General features: G+C 42.1%; 1 protein-coding gene across 2 annotated transcripts in view; it reads left to right on the top strand.

Annotated features, from left to right (window-relative positions):
- The first annotated feature begins 11,837 nt into the window (after positions 1-11,837).
- kirrel3l (kirre like nephrin family adhesion molecule 3, like) overlaps positions 11,838-14,751 on the top strand; it is a 32,615-nt gene continuing 29,701 nt past the window's right edge. The window contains exon 1 of one of the 2 annotated variants that reach the window (XM_039805433.1): positions 11,838-12,486. In XM_039805433.1, coding sequence (XP_039661367.1) covers positions 12,447-12,486 — 40 coding nt within the window. In that variant the 5' untranslated portion in view covers positions 11,838-12,446. The remainder of the gene's footprint in view (positions 12,487-14,751) is intronic. The other variant, XM_039805432.1, reaches the window with a different exon arrangement.

Here is a 14,751-nt window from a genome sequence, read left to right as displayed (position 1 = left end):
TGCAAAGAGCCTTAAGCATGATCATGCACACCAGTGTGTGGAATAGTGTGAGTAAACAATAAGAAATGCAACACCAGCTGACATTTTGAGGTCAGTGTCATCTGCTCTTCAAATCTGGCTCCTCGGCATTCCTGATTAGCTGTAGTGGCTTTGAGCGGGCACATTCTAAACTGTTGATCCATGGAGCTAATTAAGAGAGACATACAAAGCAACTAAACAAACAACATATCAGCTACATTAAATATCTTCTGAAGGCGCTGAGCAGTACAAACATGCCACTCACTCAACCTCCCCTTCTCCCCCCCCCGACCCTTAGGCTGTGGTGTGCTTCCTGCTAAGGAGACAGAGAAGGTAGACAGTGCAGTGATTTTGGCCATCAAACACATGTCATCATCCCTGAGTGGGCAGGGAACAGAGGTGGCCGTGGGAGACAGTTGTTGCAGCACACTATTGTGTGATGGGTGAAGGAAAGCAGTGTGTATGTGTGTGTGGCAGGGGCTGAGGGGAGCAGATAAGGGGTAGAAAAAAATTTTAGGGGGGCTGTCTGAAAGTGAGCTACTATTTCCTCTACCATGGTCAAGATTACAATGATTGTCCTCACTGCACAGGCCACCCATAAAGCCGCAGACACAAATGTTTAGACAGACTAGCCGGGATTGGCTGACATTCCTGTGTCTGTGGAGGTATAATGTGGACACGAGCTCTCTGAAATCAGCATGTGAAGCTGTGTGACACCTGGCTCTCTTGTGGTGACTTATGCAAGCATGTATTTATAAATTAACATTTCAAGCCTATTCAACCGTAGTCAGGGTTTGGGAAGTGCGAAGAGCGATAGTTCACAGGAAATCATCCACTTCAGTATAAAAGGCAAAGTTTAACGAACACCTTTATGGGAAATATATGTTTAACTTGTCTTTTTGTGTGAGAAAAAATTCCAGTGGCCTGCTGAGGACAGGGAATGTGCTAATGCCAGTTTCATTATGGAGATAAAGACACCTGTGGAGCAGTGATTTTTAAATAACCTCTATGATGCCATCATGAATTCAAAACGCCTCCCTTCCTCACCTTATTGTTCGCTAATTAGTGGCAGAAACCAGTGTGACCTTGGCCCAGTTAAATTAATACTAAGAGACGGTTCCTGCTGTAGAGGCACTGGTCCCCATAGAGCACTGTTGGATCGAGGGAGATCTGGAACCTGGCCCTGTAACCAGCCCTATAATGACGGCTCTCAGCAAGACTCTGATTTCATTGAGGCTTTGATGTGACCGCTAATGTTTACTGACTGATAGGCTCATACCCCACTCATCATGCTGCTTCTTATTGTACTTCCTCCAAGCCTCACTAGGACCAAGCTCTGGCTTTACCAAGAATTGATTTAATCTGACCTTTGCCAAAACTGTGTTAAATCCACATTAACCCATCTAGGATTAATGAAGGAGTGCAGAGAAGAACCTGCTTGTTATAGCGATCCAACAAAGATGACTCAAGCTGGTGACATTAACTCTGAATGTGATGTCCCATGTACTCTTACATTCCCCCCAGTAATCCATGGGATGGGGCTGTGTCTGTCTCTGGTCAGACTTGCACAATGCCATGTTTGTTTAAAACGTGCAAACAGATGTTAAGCAACACTCAGCTTCTGTCATGTTGTATTATGTTTCATGTCAACCAAGGAGAAATACAGCCCCTCATTTCATGCATGCATTCATCCGAACACAAACACACACACACACCACGTATGCATACTCTGCCAAAAATGGACATGCGGTGTCACACACACCCTTAATCCCATAGTAGACTGTTTGTTTATATCTCTCCTACCCTACTTGAGCTGTGGCCTGGCCAGCCAACCATAGTATTTTCCATGCGGCAGTCACAACAGCTTTGACTCTTCATTCGGCCCAGTCTGTGCACATTGAGTTAACAGGTTTCAGCTGCAGTGAAGACATGGCATCTCAAAAATGCACTAATCAATCATATTTCACTTTGAGCACGCTCGAGATAAACCACAACCTACCATCATCATGACTCTCTCCTACAGTTCCTTCTTCCTTTGCTTTCTCTGTGTCTCTTGAGCACATATTGCGGGAAACACTTAATGAATCAGACAAGCTGTTCACATGGACAATAATGAGCAGGTTTTGGTTGAGGGGAACCACAATTTCTAGTTTCCACTAAGGTACTTGAGCTAGTGTTACAACCGTAATGAATAGTACCACAGAGATCTCTGTTAAATATAGACTAAAGATAGATTAAAAAGGTCAGTACTGCACCTGACTTACACAGGGAAGAGTTTTTGGCAAATGCATACAACATTTTATGTTACTAACTTGACGTTAACAATTTTAAGAATGTTAAGCTTAAACTCTGTTTAGGAATTCCTCTTAGGAAAGTAAATTAGGTTACACAATGTAAACAAGGAAAAAGCATATCTGTAGCAATAAGCCACTTTAGAAGGCTTTGATGTATTCATGGATAAATTGCCATATCCCCCACCTCCCTGCAATGGCCCTCAGGACAACATCTTAACTGATATAAATCAGCTTTACTGCAACTGGTCAAAATGTACTTATTCACATCACAGAGCTTTCAAGCGATCATCTATCAGCAAAAGTAATCTATTTTCCTCTCAAAATGGGTCCTTTTTCATTTCAATTCATGGGTCCATTTAATTTAAGCACAACCTGTTTTAATACAACACGTATTATGTGGAACGGTTGTACCCTTGAGCAATGTACTTTACCTGCATTTTTTTGGTGTGAAGCTCAGCTTTGCAAATGGGTTCCAGAATTTGTGAGTCACTTGGGATGAAAGTCTGTGCCAAGCCATGAAATAATAACACTAATATTTACATAAGGTCTCCATTCCTCCTACCTCATTCATTTTCTAACAGGTATAATGATTTGGGGGCACTGATCGATGCATTATGTAATCCATGTGTCATTGGCGGTGCTTTTTACAGACACAACATCGGCTTACACCCTCCAGTGTAAAATATAATTAAGTCAGAGAGGTAATTTGGGTGTGTCTCAGCGGAGGTTGGGGGCATGTTGCTTTGGTGTGGCAAGAGCATGATAAACTTCCTCTCAGATCCTATTTTCTAAAAACAGTTCTAACCATGGTGGGACGTGGCCTTATACAGGAACTGCCAGAGAAAGTACACAGCACACTAGAACTGGGGACACAGTTGAGATGGGATGAAAAATGCAATCAGGAAATACTGGAAGGAAGGCAACTGCAGAGAGCGAGTGGCCTGCTAATAACAGCTGATAAGAGAGCAGTGTAACCCAAACAATACGCAGACTAACTGCTTTAAATCTGGTCTCTCAGGAAAATGAGTTCATCATTTGCGTGGCTCCAGCAGTCCCCATGAGCTGGATGTGCAGATGCGGATGAAATATTACCAATATTATTACATTTTGTAGATTTTTCCTAATTTACATAGCCTACAACAAGGTTAGAAGATTCACATAACAACTAATTCAGTTTTACATCATAAAAAATATCAGAGACATATTAAATGCCAGTTGGGTGATTTAAGTACTGCAAAAAACATTTTTGCCATTTTTGTAAGACTAAAACAAAGTTACATTTTACAGTTTTCCAATCCTAAATACGATCCACCGACACAATCTCCACTGGAAATCATAATTTGTCAGGAGACTAAGAGGAAGCCTATGTGGTAAATCACACCTCCTTTTTGAATCAAAACAACCTTTTCCTCATCCATAAACACAATCTGTTAGGCTGCCCTATCTCCCAAGATGTCCACGGGAACAGAGGTTTATCCTGAGCCTATCGAGAAGAGATGAAGGAATGAGGCAAAAGGAAGTGGTTCTCCAGATGAGAAAAAACAAAACAAGGGCCATGTTTTCAATGGCGAGGATCTTGTTCTCTCCCCACCCTGTCTTTTTTGGGGTTTCCAATTCCAACAGGAAACAATTAAATCTGAGCTGGTGTCTCTTGGAGAATGGTTGAAGTATGAATTTCAATAAGATGAAGCTGGAATCCAATTTTTTACTATATGACTGTGTTGTCTTTCATAACATTGATTTAGCAATGCTGACCTAAAACAGTGGGGGCTGTAGGCTCATTTCGTGGGATCTATTGACCCTAAAGCTAGGACAGCTGAGGTACACTAGTAGATCTTTAGCTCCCTTTCTTGGCCAGTCTTTAGCCCTGAACACAAGGGACCTTTGTGTCTCTCTCTTCTTTGGCTGGCAGCTGTGGGCTAAGCACTCATCCATAGATCTACACATTTGCAATTTTGAAGAGGTAGGAGCAACACCAGTCTATCATTTTTTCCTTCTCCTTCTTTCTAATCTTGGAAATCTTGGAAATGAGGCACACTGAGTGCCGCCAGGGGATGTTGATTATTCTAGCTGTGTATTTGCATGTTCTTATTTCCTCCAGACATGCTGCTTTTCCTTTCCAAAGAGCACCGGAATAACAAGAAGATGGAGAGTCTTGGAATGATGGACAGTAACTGTCAGTCAAATAATCTGCAGAAATCTAATAGATTCACTTGACATTACAGTATTTCTAAATATTCATGTTTATGGAGAAGCATCATGAGATGATTACTGCCAATGTGAGTGGCTATGATAATCACAGGAAGAGTAAGATACATATTTATGCTTGCACTGAAAGGAATGTGGTATTGATTTAGAGCATATGGGTATTAACTTACAGGCTTTTTAGGCTTAAGTAGGGGATATAAGTATGCTGTGGTATATTTTGTTTATATCTTTGCTATATTCATGTAGGCCCTTGAAGGTATGTCGAATAAGTATGCCAAAGCCATTCCAGATGTTGCATTTTAAATCATGTCATCTCCACTTAGTGTTATAGTCCAGGAACTCCATTTGGAGTAAATGCCCCTTAAACAAGATAGTTTTGCAGGGCCTTTGGTGGGATCAGCTATCTTTGATCCACTCTCCTCCTCACTGCCAGTTGGCTCCCCTGACCTTTTGCAAACCCAACGTGACATCCACCTTTTGAGCTAAGACAATTTGACAAATAAGCGATGACCGCTCACATTTTTAATTTACAAGTATAATGAAAAATTAACTGTGGCCAACTCAGGACCTTGGTTTTTAGTCTTGGGCAGCTGCCTATCTCTCCCACCCTCCTTTTCCTCTTTCTACCATCTATCTCGCTCGCTTGCTCTCAGTTCCTCCTCTGCTGATCTTTTCCTCCATTCCCCCTCTCCCCTTCCTGCCCTGTAACTAATCCTTATTATGCCGCTCACATAAACTGTGGGTCTGGCACCAGGCTAACAGGAGTAGGGTGAGAGAGGAGATTGGAGGAGGATTCTTAAGTTGTGAAGGGCCAAGAAGTGGCACAAAAGATGCTCCACAGACCTGGTTTCCTTCCCTCATTTGGGACTTCTTCCATTATATTCCTCTGTCATCCCCTACTCAGCATAATAACTCCTGAAAGGTAGATAACTATTAATAGAGTTCGCACAGCACTGCAGTCATATGGATTGCCCCGCAGCGCTGTGACTAAGTAGAACTGATGTCTCCTGTGACAAGCGCTGGTGTTGCTGTGATCCAGGACGTGCAGACACTCTGCATATATTACTGACTGCTGTTTCCCCCTCTCCGTCCCCCCATTTGGATGGCACCACAGCTGTCCCAAAGTGAATCCCAAATGAGAGTATCTGTCAGGGTTTGTTTGCTGCAGGCCTTGATTTGATGCTATTACTCTGCAGATGGAGAGACTGGCTCGGTCTGCATGAGCCGAGAGCTGCTGGTGGACAACACTTGCCTCTGGCCTGGCCGGGTGGCACCGAAGCACATTTTGAACAAACAGAGAGCTGAAACCGATTGGGTTGAAAAGGGTTTTAACTTTCTTAGCGTCTCCCCTGAAACTACATCCTCCTGTGATTCCTCAACACACGCTATGTTTGTGTTACAGAGGCCAAATGACTAAATCTTTCTCATATATTTCTCCCTCCCTTCAGCCAGATGTTCCTCATTCATTTTTCTTAGACACAGCTGCATATGTAAATAATCCATGATTTCTGCTGCTGGATTGGGGCATATTGTGTGTCTGTGTAAGTAAGCAGTCTTCTCTTTTGCGCCAGGGGTGTAGACCTGTTTTGACTTTAAAGCAGCGCTGTTAGTTTTTCATTGGCTCAGTGAGCAACAGAAAGTCTGTCTCAAGATGATGAGGTCAATCCCTACCCACAGCTCTGGCATGACCTTAGCACAGGTTATCTAACACAAGCAGACGGATGACATCTTATCTGAAAGTGCTTAGCTACCTATTCCAGGTCAAGGCAGATTTCCCGCTGTTGCTTTTCTAGCAGAGGCTTGCTGTATTACCCATCTTGTTTCAGGCCCCCAAAGCATCTCTTTCTTCTCTGTGGCAACCATCAACTGCACTAACCCAGAGGAAGAATGACAGCCGACCCACTGAGGAGGTGTGCAGGCAAGCCAACCACAACAATAACAAAACTGGAGTCAGAAGCAGAAAGGGGAAGAGGACAGACCCTAATAATGGCCAGGCCGTGGCTTGACATGCTATGAAAAGTGACAGTGGACGAGTCATCCATTATTTATAGCAGTGCAGAGCTGGGTTATTTATTTTTTCAGCAGCATGAGCAGCAAGGGATCATGGCACAAAACAAGCAGCCAGTCGTGGCCCATTCATGTGATTGTCAGCAGACAGTGAGGCAAACCCAGTGATGAAGGAAGCTGTGACATAGTTGAGACCTAGTATAGACACTGTACCCAGGACAGGATTCACCTTGACTATTGCTGACTTCGTCTCTCTCATTGCCTCTCTTCCATGTCATAGGCATGAGAGGTCAGTGTCACCTGTGGATTGGTCAAAACATTGTGGCTGCTTACTTTTAACTTGCAATGTTAATGCTATGATGAGGCTCTGCTGCATTGATAAAAGTACAATGTTGGAATATAATTGTGTTCATCACATTGTTATTGTGTTGGCAGTTTACTAAGTATGTTGTATCATAACACATTACAGTTTGCTACACAGGGTAACGAGTCAAAGTGAATATTCACCAAATAATCACGAACTGTTGATAGAGCCAACAATCAACTGACACATCCATCAGTAAGTGGCAGAATTGCTGATCTCAGTGCATGACTGCAGTGGCTAATCTATGTGTATGGATTAGCAGAAGTGTTCAATAGTTCTGTCCAGGCGACTGGATCACTATAGTTGTCTCAGATATTTATCGCAGCTGAGTGGAGCGGTGTGTGTCTGGACATGGCTTAGTACAGCAGAGATGCCACGGACGCCATCAGGGCATTTCTGGCACACAGGAATGAACATGACATCAGGAACAGATGTTGCACATGGTGAGGCCCGTCAAGGGACAACAACTCTGCATCAGTGCATGAATATTTTAGACAGCTTACTGCTGTACTTATCAGCAGAGACACGGCTAGGCTGGCCAAGGACCCAATCAATCTGATCTTAAATTTCGGAGGGATGTTATAATCACTTTATTGAAGAAGTGGGGGGAAAGGCACACCAGCTTGATGAAGTGCTGGCTTGCAAATAGGAGGAACAGTTTTTTTAGATGCTTTTTTATTAGATGATCTTCATCTGGGCTCAAATCCTCAAAAAAAAAACAAAAAAACATTGGTCTTTATCCCAAATAAATATGCATATGAGCTACGGAGTGCGCAGCTTCACATCCTTTTTGTTGCGATGACTTTATTACCATGTGAGCCTCTATACCTTAGAGTCACTATAGTCACGACTACTGTAATGTCAGACTGCAGATCTTTTCTATATATCTGTAGAAATGGAGTTTAACAGCCACATTCCTGTAATCCACACCCTTTTTCTAAGAGCAGATTGAACCAGAAGCCTCAACCTCTCCTTGACCCCCGAGGAAAAGAATCCCTCAACCAGATCCCCAGAGGGACTTTCATTACAGACAAAAACAAAATCCACGGGTGGCCAGAGTCATATTCTGATATTAGGGCAGAGGACATGGATTTGATATCTGGATGGAAATAGTCCTATAGACTGCAGAGTGAGCCCCAGGTCCATGTTCAGCTTTAATGGCCCTCCTCCTGCTCGTCAATCACACATAAAGAAAATGCTTAATTGCAAATTTCAAACCAGTGCAGTGGACTGACGTCATATTATTGGAATGGGGGAGAGGAGACAGGTTTTGAATTGCTCGCGAGCTGGGCAGATGGATACCACTGCCTAGCAAAGGTATATGTCCTTATGAGTTATGAGCTTGTAGCAGCATTTAGAGTTATGGTTGACACAGATCAGCTCAACATTCAATATCACAATTACAGTAAAAGCTGGTGTAATGTTTCTCATATATATAGCATCATAAACCTTAGACCCCTAGAGGAACCCAAACACTGCAACATGATAGACATACATGTACTCTACAATATATAAAGTATGATGTTAATATTCATCAGTCTAGCAGGCTATATTTCAAATTCCAAGACAAAGCTTATTAATTCTGATACAGATTCAATTAGAAGGAATGATTAGTCTGTGTTTTAACAACACATGATGAAGATGATAGTGGGATTGTTTCATATGCTCATATGAAATGCTTTACAATGTATGTGGAATGTGTATTTTCATTCAAAACTATGTGGAGTTTTCACATAACAGTAGAAGGTTTTGAAACAAAACAAAACTCACATTCCTCAGCTTCTAGCTCATGTTATACTGAGTTTACTTTTGAGAGAGAAATGTCTTCTTTTCCTGTGGTAGATAATGAGGTTGATTTTATTCCGTTTAATATTCATTCAAACTAAACACACGGTTTGTGTCGGCATGAATACATTTTCCTCCACTTGAACGTTAGATCTGCTTTCCAGCTAGACAAAAGAGAAAGCAAGTGATTGTAATTTTAAGACCCAGCATGCCGTTCACCACGACTGACAACTCTTTTTTAATTGACCCTGGGTCAAATAGGGACTGGGATAATATTTTGTTAAATTATTCTCATTTCCCTATGAATCACATTTCCATATATCTCTACTTCATGCCTTATTTATTACCTCCTTACAATTACCATGCAAACGACGTCTTAACTGTCACCCCTTTCTTCCTCTGAACAGTTTAGCAAATATCAAACCATATTTATTATTAATAAACCCACAGCTGAAAACCCCCTTTTTATCTATAAATTATTCACACACTCAAAAGCTTGGGGAGTATGGGCGCCCTCCATTTGATGCCACGGAGGCCAGCATAATTAAGACTATTGGCTCAAACTGATGCTTGTGCATGTATCATCTGTTTTGCCCTCATCTATCTGTCCATCTGTGTGAGCCATAGGAGATCATACCTTTCAATCACAGCATCATGCCCGGTGACAGACTTTCCACAATGGATGTTGATTTTATTATCACAGCACAACTGGTGAAGGCAGCCCCTGCTGTTTTACTGCTCACCCAAGCCCCCCCGCTGTCAGTCACTCATTGATGGTTTCACACATGCACACTATGCCCTACAAACACACACACACACACACACACATACACATACACACACACACACACACACACACACACACACACACACAAACAACTAAAAGCACAATTTATTTTTATTACTCTCTATCTCTCACATTCAAGCGCCTACTCGCAACCTAAATCGCACTCTGACATATGTAAAAACAACAAACAAGAATCTATTCCTGCACACAAACACACACACACACACACACACACACACACACACACACACACACACACACACACACACACACACACACACACACACACACACATATACACATTCAGACACGCTCATTTACCCATGTGCTCACTCACACTAACCTGGGTTGGCTTCCCAGCTGTGCAAGCTGTTTCTTCCATCAACATGTGTTTACTGGCAGGGGACCCTTATGTTTGCATTACAGGGAGGCAATAAACAGGAAGGTCAGCCCCAGGGTTTTTTTTTTGGGGGGGGGGAACCCTCATGAGGAGTGATTCCTAATCATTGTGCTGTGCAGCCTTTAATTAAATGCAGCGCGAAATGTCAGAAAGAAAGACTCTTATTTTTGTGGATGATGTTTTCTGGAGTCCACACATGCTGAAGTCCTCAGTGTCCAAATCTACACTTTGATGAATTTTTCACAGTCTTGTGGCGCGCTAACCACCTGGTTGAGTTAACAGGGAACATGTGTGCGTGTGCGTGTGCGTGTGTGTGTGTGAAGGGGGGGGAGGGGGGGTGTTTACATTAAATTAAGTCGTTGCTTGGTACAATACACATTCAAGTGAAAGACTGATTAACCAGATGACTGCAAGGCCTTTTATTTTGGTTAATCAATAGATCCTTGAATAACTAATGAACAACATCAAAGAACCAGCCTATAAACAGCCATGGGCAAGTGATAGACTGCACTGTTTTCATCTCTTTATAAAAGCCTTAGCTTTTGTTGAAATATGATAATGATTCTGTTCTCTGTTCATTTAAGCACCCGCTGTATGACAATGAACAATAGGCTCATTTTAGATCAAACTGCACCTGAAAAAAAAATAAGTCGTGAGTCAACTTCAAAGAAAATAATTTGCAAAAATACTCAATAAGCCTATGAATTGCATGCAACTATTAAGGGCTTTAAATTTGAAAACTCTCATTGTGAGTTAACTGAAATGGCATAGTCTAAATAACATTAGTTGTTTGGGGAAAGCTGAGTAAATAAAAGACATCAGCAAATGTAGTTAATGCTGACAGTTTTGATGATTTATTCTTTCAAATGTTGAGGTTTTAGAGTCAAGAGGTCGTTTCACCATTTGGCAAAACATCTGCAGCTGCTTCTGCTTTAATGCAACTACTTACACATAATTCACCTCAATTGCTTTCCAAATCTGTTGGGTAATGGAGGGAAGCGATTTAACTGATTTTCAACAGTTGGATTTCCTTTTAATCAGAAATTGTCCAATGATTGACAAGAGCGTAACTTCGTACAGAAAAAGGTAAAGTTTCTGTATAGTTACAACAAAATGAATGCACACTGGGAAGTCAGTTGATAATTGGGCTGCAACTGACGAATATTTCATTGTTGAATAATCTATTGATTTTTTTTTATTAATCGATTAGTTGTTAGGTCTATTAAACGGTGAAAATCTGTGTTTCTTTAAATGTCTTGTTTTGTCCACAATGCAAAGATATTCTCTTTACTGTCATAGAGTAACGAAACCAGAAAATATTCACATTTAAGAAACTGGAGTCACAGAATTTGTTTTCTTAAAAATGACTCAAACTGATATATTGATTATAATTGACATCGATATAATTGACTCATTGATTAATTGATTAATCTTTGCAGCTCTGGTTAATAATATATATATTAAACCTCAGCATGAAGTTAAGTTAAACTGATATTGTTAAGTCTTGACATGATTAAATCACAAGATAAGATAAGACAGATCTTGTTGTCCCGAAGGAAATTTGTCTTGGACACATAAAGCTGCAATTATAAAGCAAAGTTAAGATACATGGATTTGTGTTAAGAATGAAAAATTCTGAAAATGCAGGTTTTGAGGTATTGAGCTAGTTATCATGAATAGTATTATAATACTAGAATACTGTACTGTATAATACTGTCACCTATAGGTGATCTGTAATGACATTTAAAAAAAAATGTAGCCTATATGAACCTCTTCCTGCAAATCCCGGACCACATTGCCTGTCTATCAATAATATGATTGAAGTCTCCATGTGGGCTACTACACCCAAAAATCTTGGGGCAGTCATGTCACTCCGTAGAAGTGTTTTAAATACCCTCCCCGTGACGCCCGCTCAGCCAATAGCGGGGCCGCTGGACCCCTCCTGTAAGCATCTGAGGGGCTCCTCCGACTCTGCTCCTGCCCGATTTGGTGTACCCCCCCTACCAGATGACTGTAAGTGCGCATTTCCTATTGGCAAGAGGGAGTGAGAAGTAAACAGAAGAGACCGACAGGGGAAGAGTGTGTGTGTGAGAGAGAAGCAGTGAGTGTGTTACAGAGTAAGAGACTCCAGCGAAGGGGACGAGAGGCATCTTCACCGGGGTTCATCACTGCGCACTGTCGAGCACGAGAGATCGCTTTCGAGCGCAGCATGCTCAAGAAGGTTACAAAAGTGAACTGTGGACGAAGCTAGGCTCCTGGGTGAAATCTCCGATTCACTAATGGACTGTTAGAGAGAGCGCAGTGAGAGGGGCCAGCCGTGCGTGCAGGGAACGGACCCTGGAGAAGAAGCTGATGCAGTGGGGAAAGTTACCAACTATGGAGATGCTTTGTTAACTGAGAGTTTACAAACGGTTCGGATAATTTAGAGTAATTTCTTTAAACTGGATGCTATTATAGACGAATCCCAGTGCTTATCCGCCCGGTGATATCTCTCGGTGCCGCGGTGGACCATACCAGCTCAGTCACATAGACGGAGCGAGTGAATCCTTCCACGCAACACAATCAGCGGCCAGAGCTACTAACATGATGGCGTTATACCTCATCTTTTGCCTTATGGTCACAGGTAAGGCATGCTTTTGTTTCTTATCATTTAGCATGCAGGTCGTTATTGACGGAGAGCATAGACCGCGCTCCACACTGGCGCGCTGCGTCAAGCCATCCAGTGCGCCGTATGCTGCAGTGCTACATTTCACTACTGTTAATTGCCGGTAAATGTTTAATTAGTTTTTAAAGAGTGATTACAACAGGAGGTTTCCCTGTCTGTAAGCCGACCCGGAGCACCATAGTGAATAATGGCACTGCGTAATTCGGGGAAGCTGTGATTGTTTCTGTTGTGGTTCAGATTTCAGATATGAGAGAGACGATCTGAGCTTCAGTAGATATACATGAGGTTGCGGATGCAGAGCGCACTAACCGAAAGTTTAACTTAAAATATTATTTTTTTTTACCAGGGGGATTACTTGCTCCGAACTGCTACGTGTTTCCGTGTGTTTATTCACAATAAATTATCTCGTGTTTTAAAAAGAGGACGAAATGCTTGGATATGTAAACAGGTAAAGATGAGAAAACTAAAGCGCTGAGAGATGAGACAGCAGCGCCGTGCAGAGCTCCGCATCTCCTTTCCCCCCGAAGTTAGTCAGCGGTCCCCAGATTGATTTCCATTAAACAAAAATAACTGAAGAGGTTTAGCTACATTAAACGGTGTGAAAATTAGGTTTGCTACTGGTCTGGGTCTGAAGTTTTTCTCTTCGAGTTGTAATCCATCAGAATCGTGGTCACTATGAACGGTGCGTAAACAGATAAAAGGGTGCATGGTCTATCATGAGGGGGAGCACAGTCCCTCGGGTGCAGAGGCAGATAGAGAGAGTGAGTGAGTGTGAGAGGGACATGGAGAGGGGGAGCATTTGTTTTTCGGGAGACAGGCAGAGACATAACGCACCTGTCTGCCCCCCCCCCCCCACACTTCTCCCCCCCACCACTGCTTTTTGATTGCAGAATCGAGTTGCCTACAGTAGTTTGCTTATGAATTCTTATAACAAAATATCATATCTCATACTCAAACTACCCAGTCTCAATGAAAATCAGACAGTGTTGTATGGAAAAATTACATAAATGAATTGCTTTATGAAAAACAATAAATTAGTGTTTAATTGAATGCATGTCTGATTTATAGTTTTACCAACTTTATGTATACTCTATGCATCACCTTATCGATCTTATTATTAAAGTGATCCTGTAATAGAATTACCATGAGACAGAGAAGGAAACTAGATGCTTTTCCAGTATAAATATAATCATTATGAACAAGCAGCTCTCTGAGCAGCTGGTAAAATGTACTCTAGTGCTGTAAATGTCTTGACGCCATTAACACTGTGCAACTGTTGACTTATCAGCATTTTTCAGAGTCGTTGATAAAGTCATGGTCTTAACACTTATCTGGGAGGGACAAAAGATGGAATAATGACATCAAAATCCCGTTAGTTTTTTTCTGTCTTTCTACTTCTCTGCCTTTGCCAGAAGCAGCATTTGTATAGCTTCCATCACATGCGGTTTAAACCAGCTTTTAAGATCACAAATGGCAAAGCGTGCTTAATAGCCATTTGTTGTTAGTAGCCTACCTTCAGCCCCAGTTCAGCATGGTTTTGTCATTATTCAAAGCTCGGGGGAGGGACATGACACCAGTAGACCTCTGCTCTCTGACAGACTAGCAACAGCTGGATGAGAAGGGGCGGTAGCCAGACAGTGGCATATCCCCCTAACACACACACACATGCACACGCAACTCCTTTCTCTCTCTCTCACTCTCTCTCTCTCTCTCTCTCTCTCTCTCTCTCTCTCTCTCATACACACACACACACACACACACACACACCACACGCACGCACGCACACACACACAAAATGATAATATGAAAACAGTAACAGCTGCCCTAATTAGAACCTAAGAGACCCTAGACCTCATTTATTGAGCCTCTCTTACAATATGGCCACAGCTCATGACTTCTCTTTGATATGGCATATAGAATACATTTGTATGTATGTAGTCTTGTACAACACAGATCATTTACTTTCTCAGAAAGTCCCCTGGGCTCTCAGAGGAATTGGATTCCACACTGCATCAGTATTCTGAGTAATCTTCAGTGAGCTCTCCTTTGGAACCTTTTGCTTTTGGTCGCCTGCGTCTCATCGGGCCAAGTTCAAAGGCTGTGAGCCGAGATTACAAGTTTCTCTCCCTTCCTCTTAAGTCATGTCGCCACTCACGTCTCACTATAGTGTAACGCCGTAGAAATGTTCCACCTTGCTTCTTCTCGCTACTTTCTTTTCCTGGC

Source organism: Perca fluviatilis, chromosome 7, assembly GCF_010015445.1.
Source record: "Perca fluviatilis chromosome 7, GENO_Pfluv_1.0, whole genome shotgun sequence".
Taxonomy (NCBI): Eukaryota; Metazoa; Chordata; class Actinopteri; order Perciformes; family Percidae; genus Perca; species Perca fluviatilis.
This window is presented reverse-complemented; position numbering and strand designations above follow the sequence as displayed.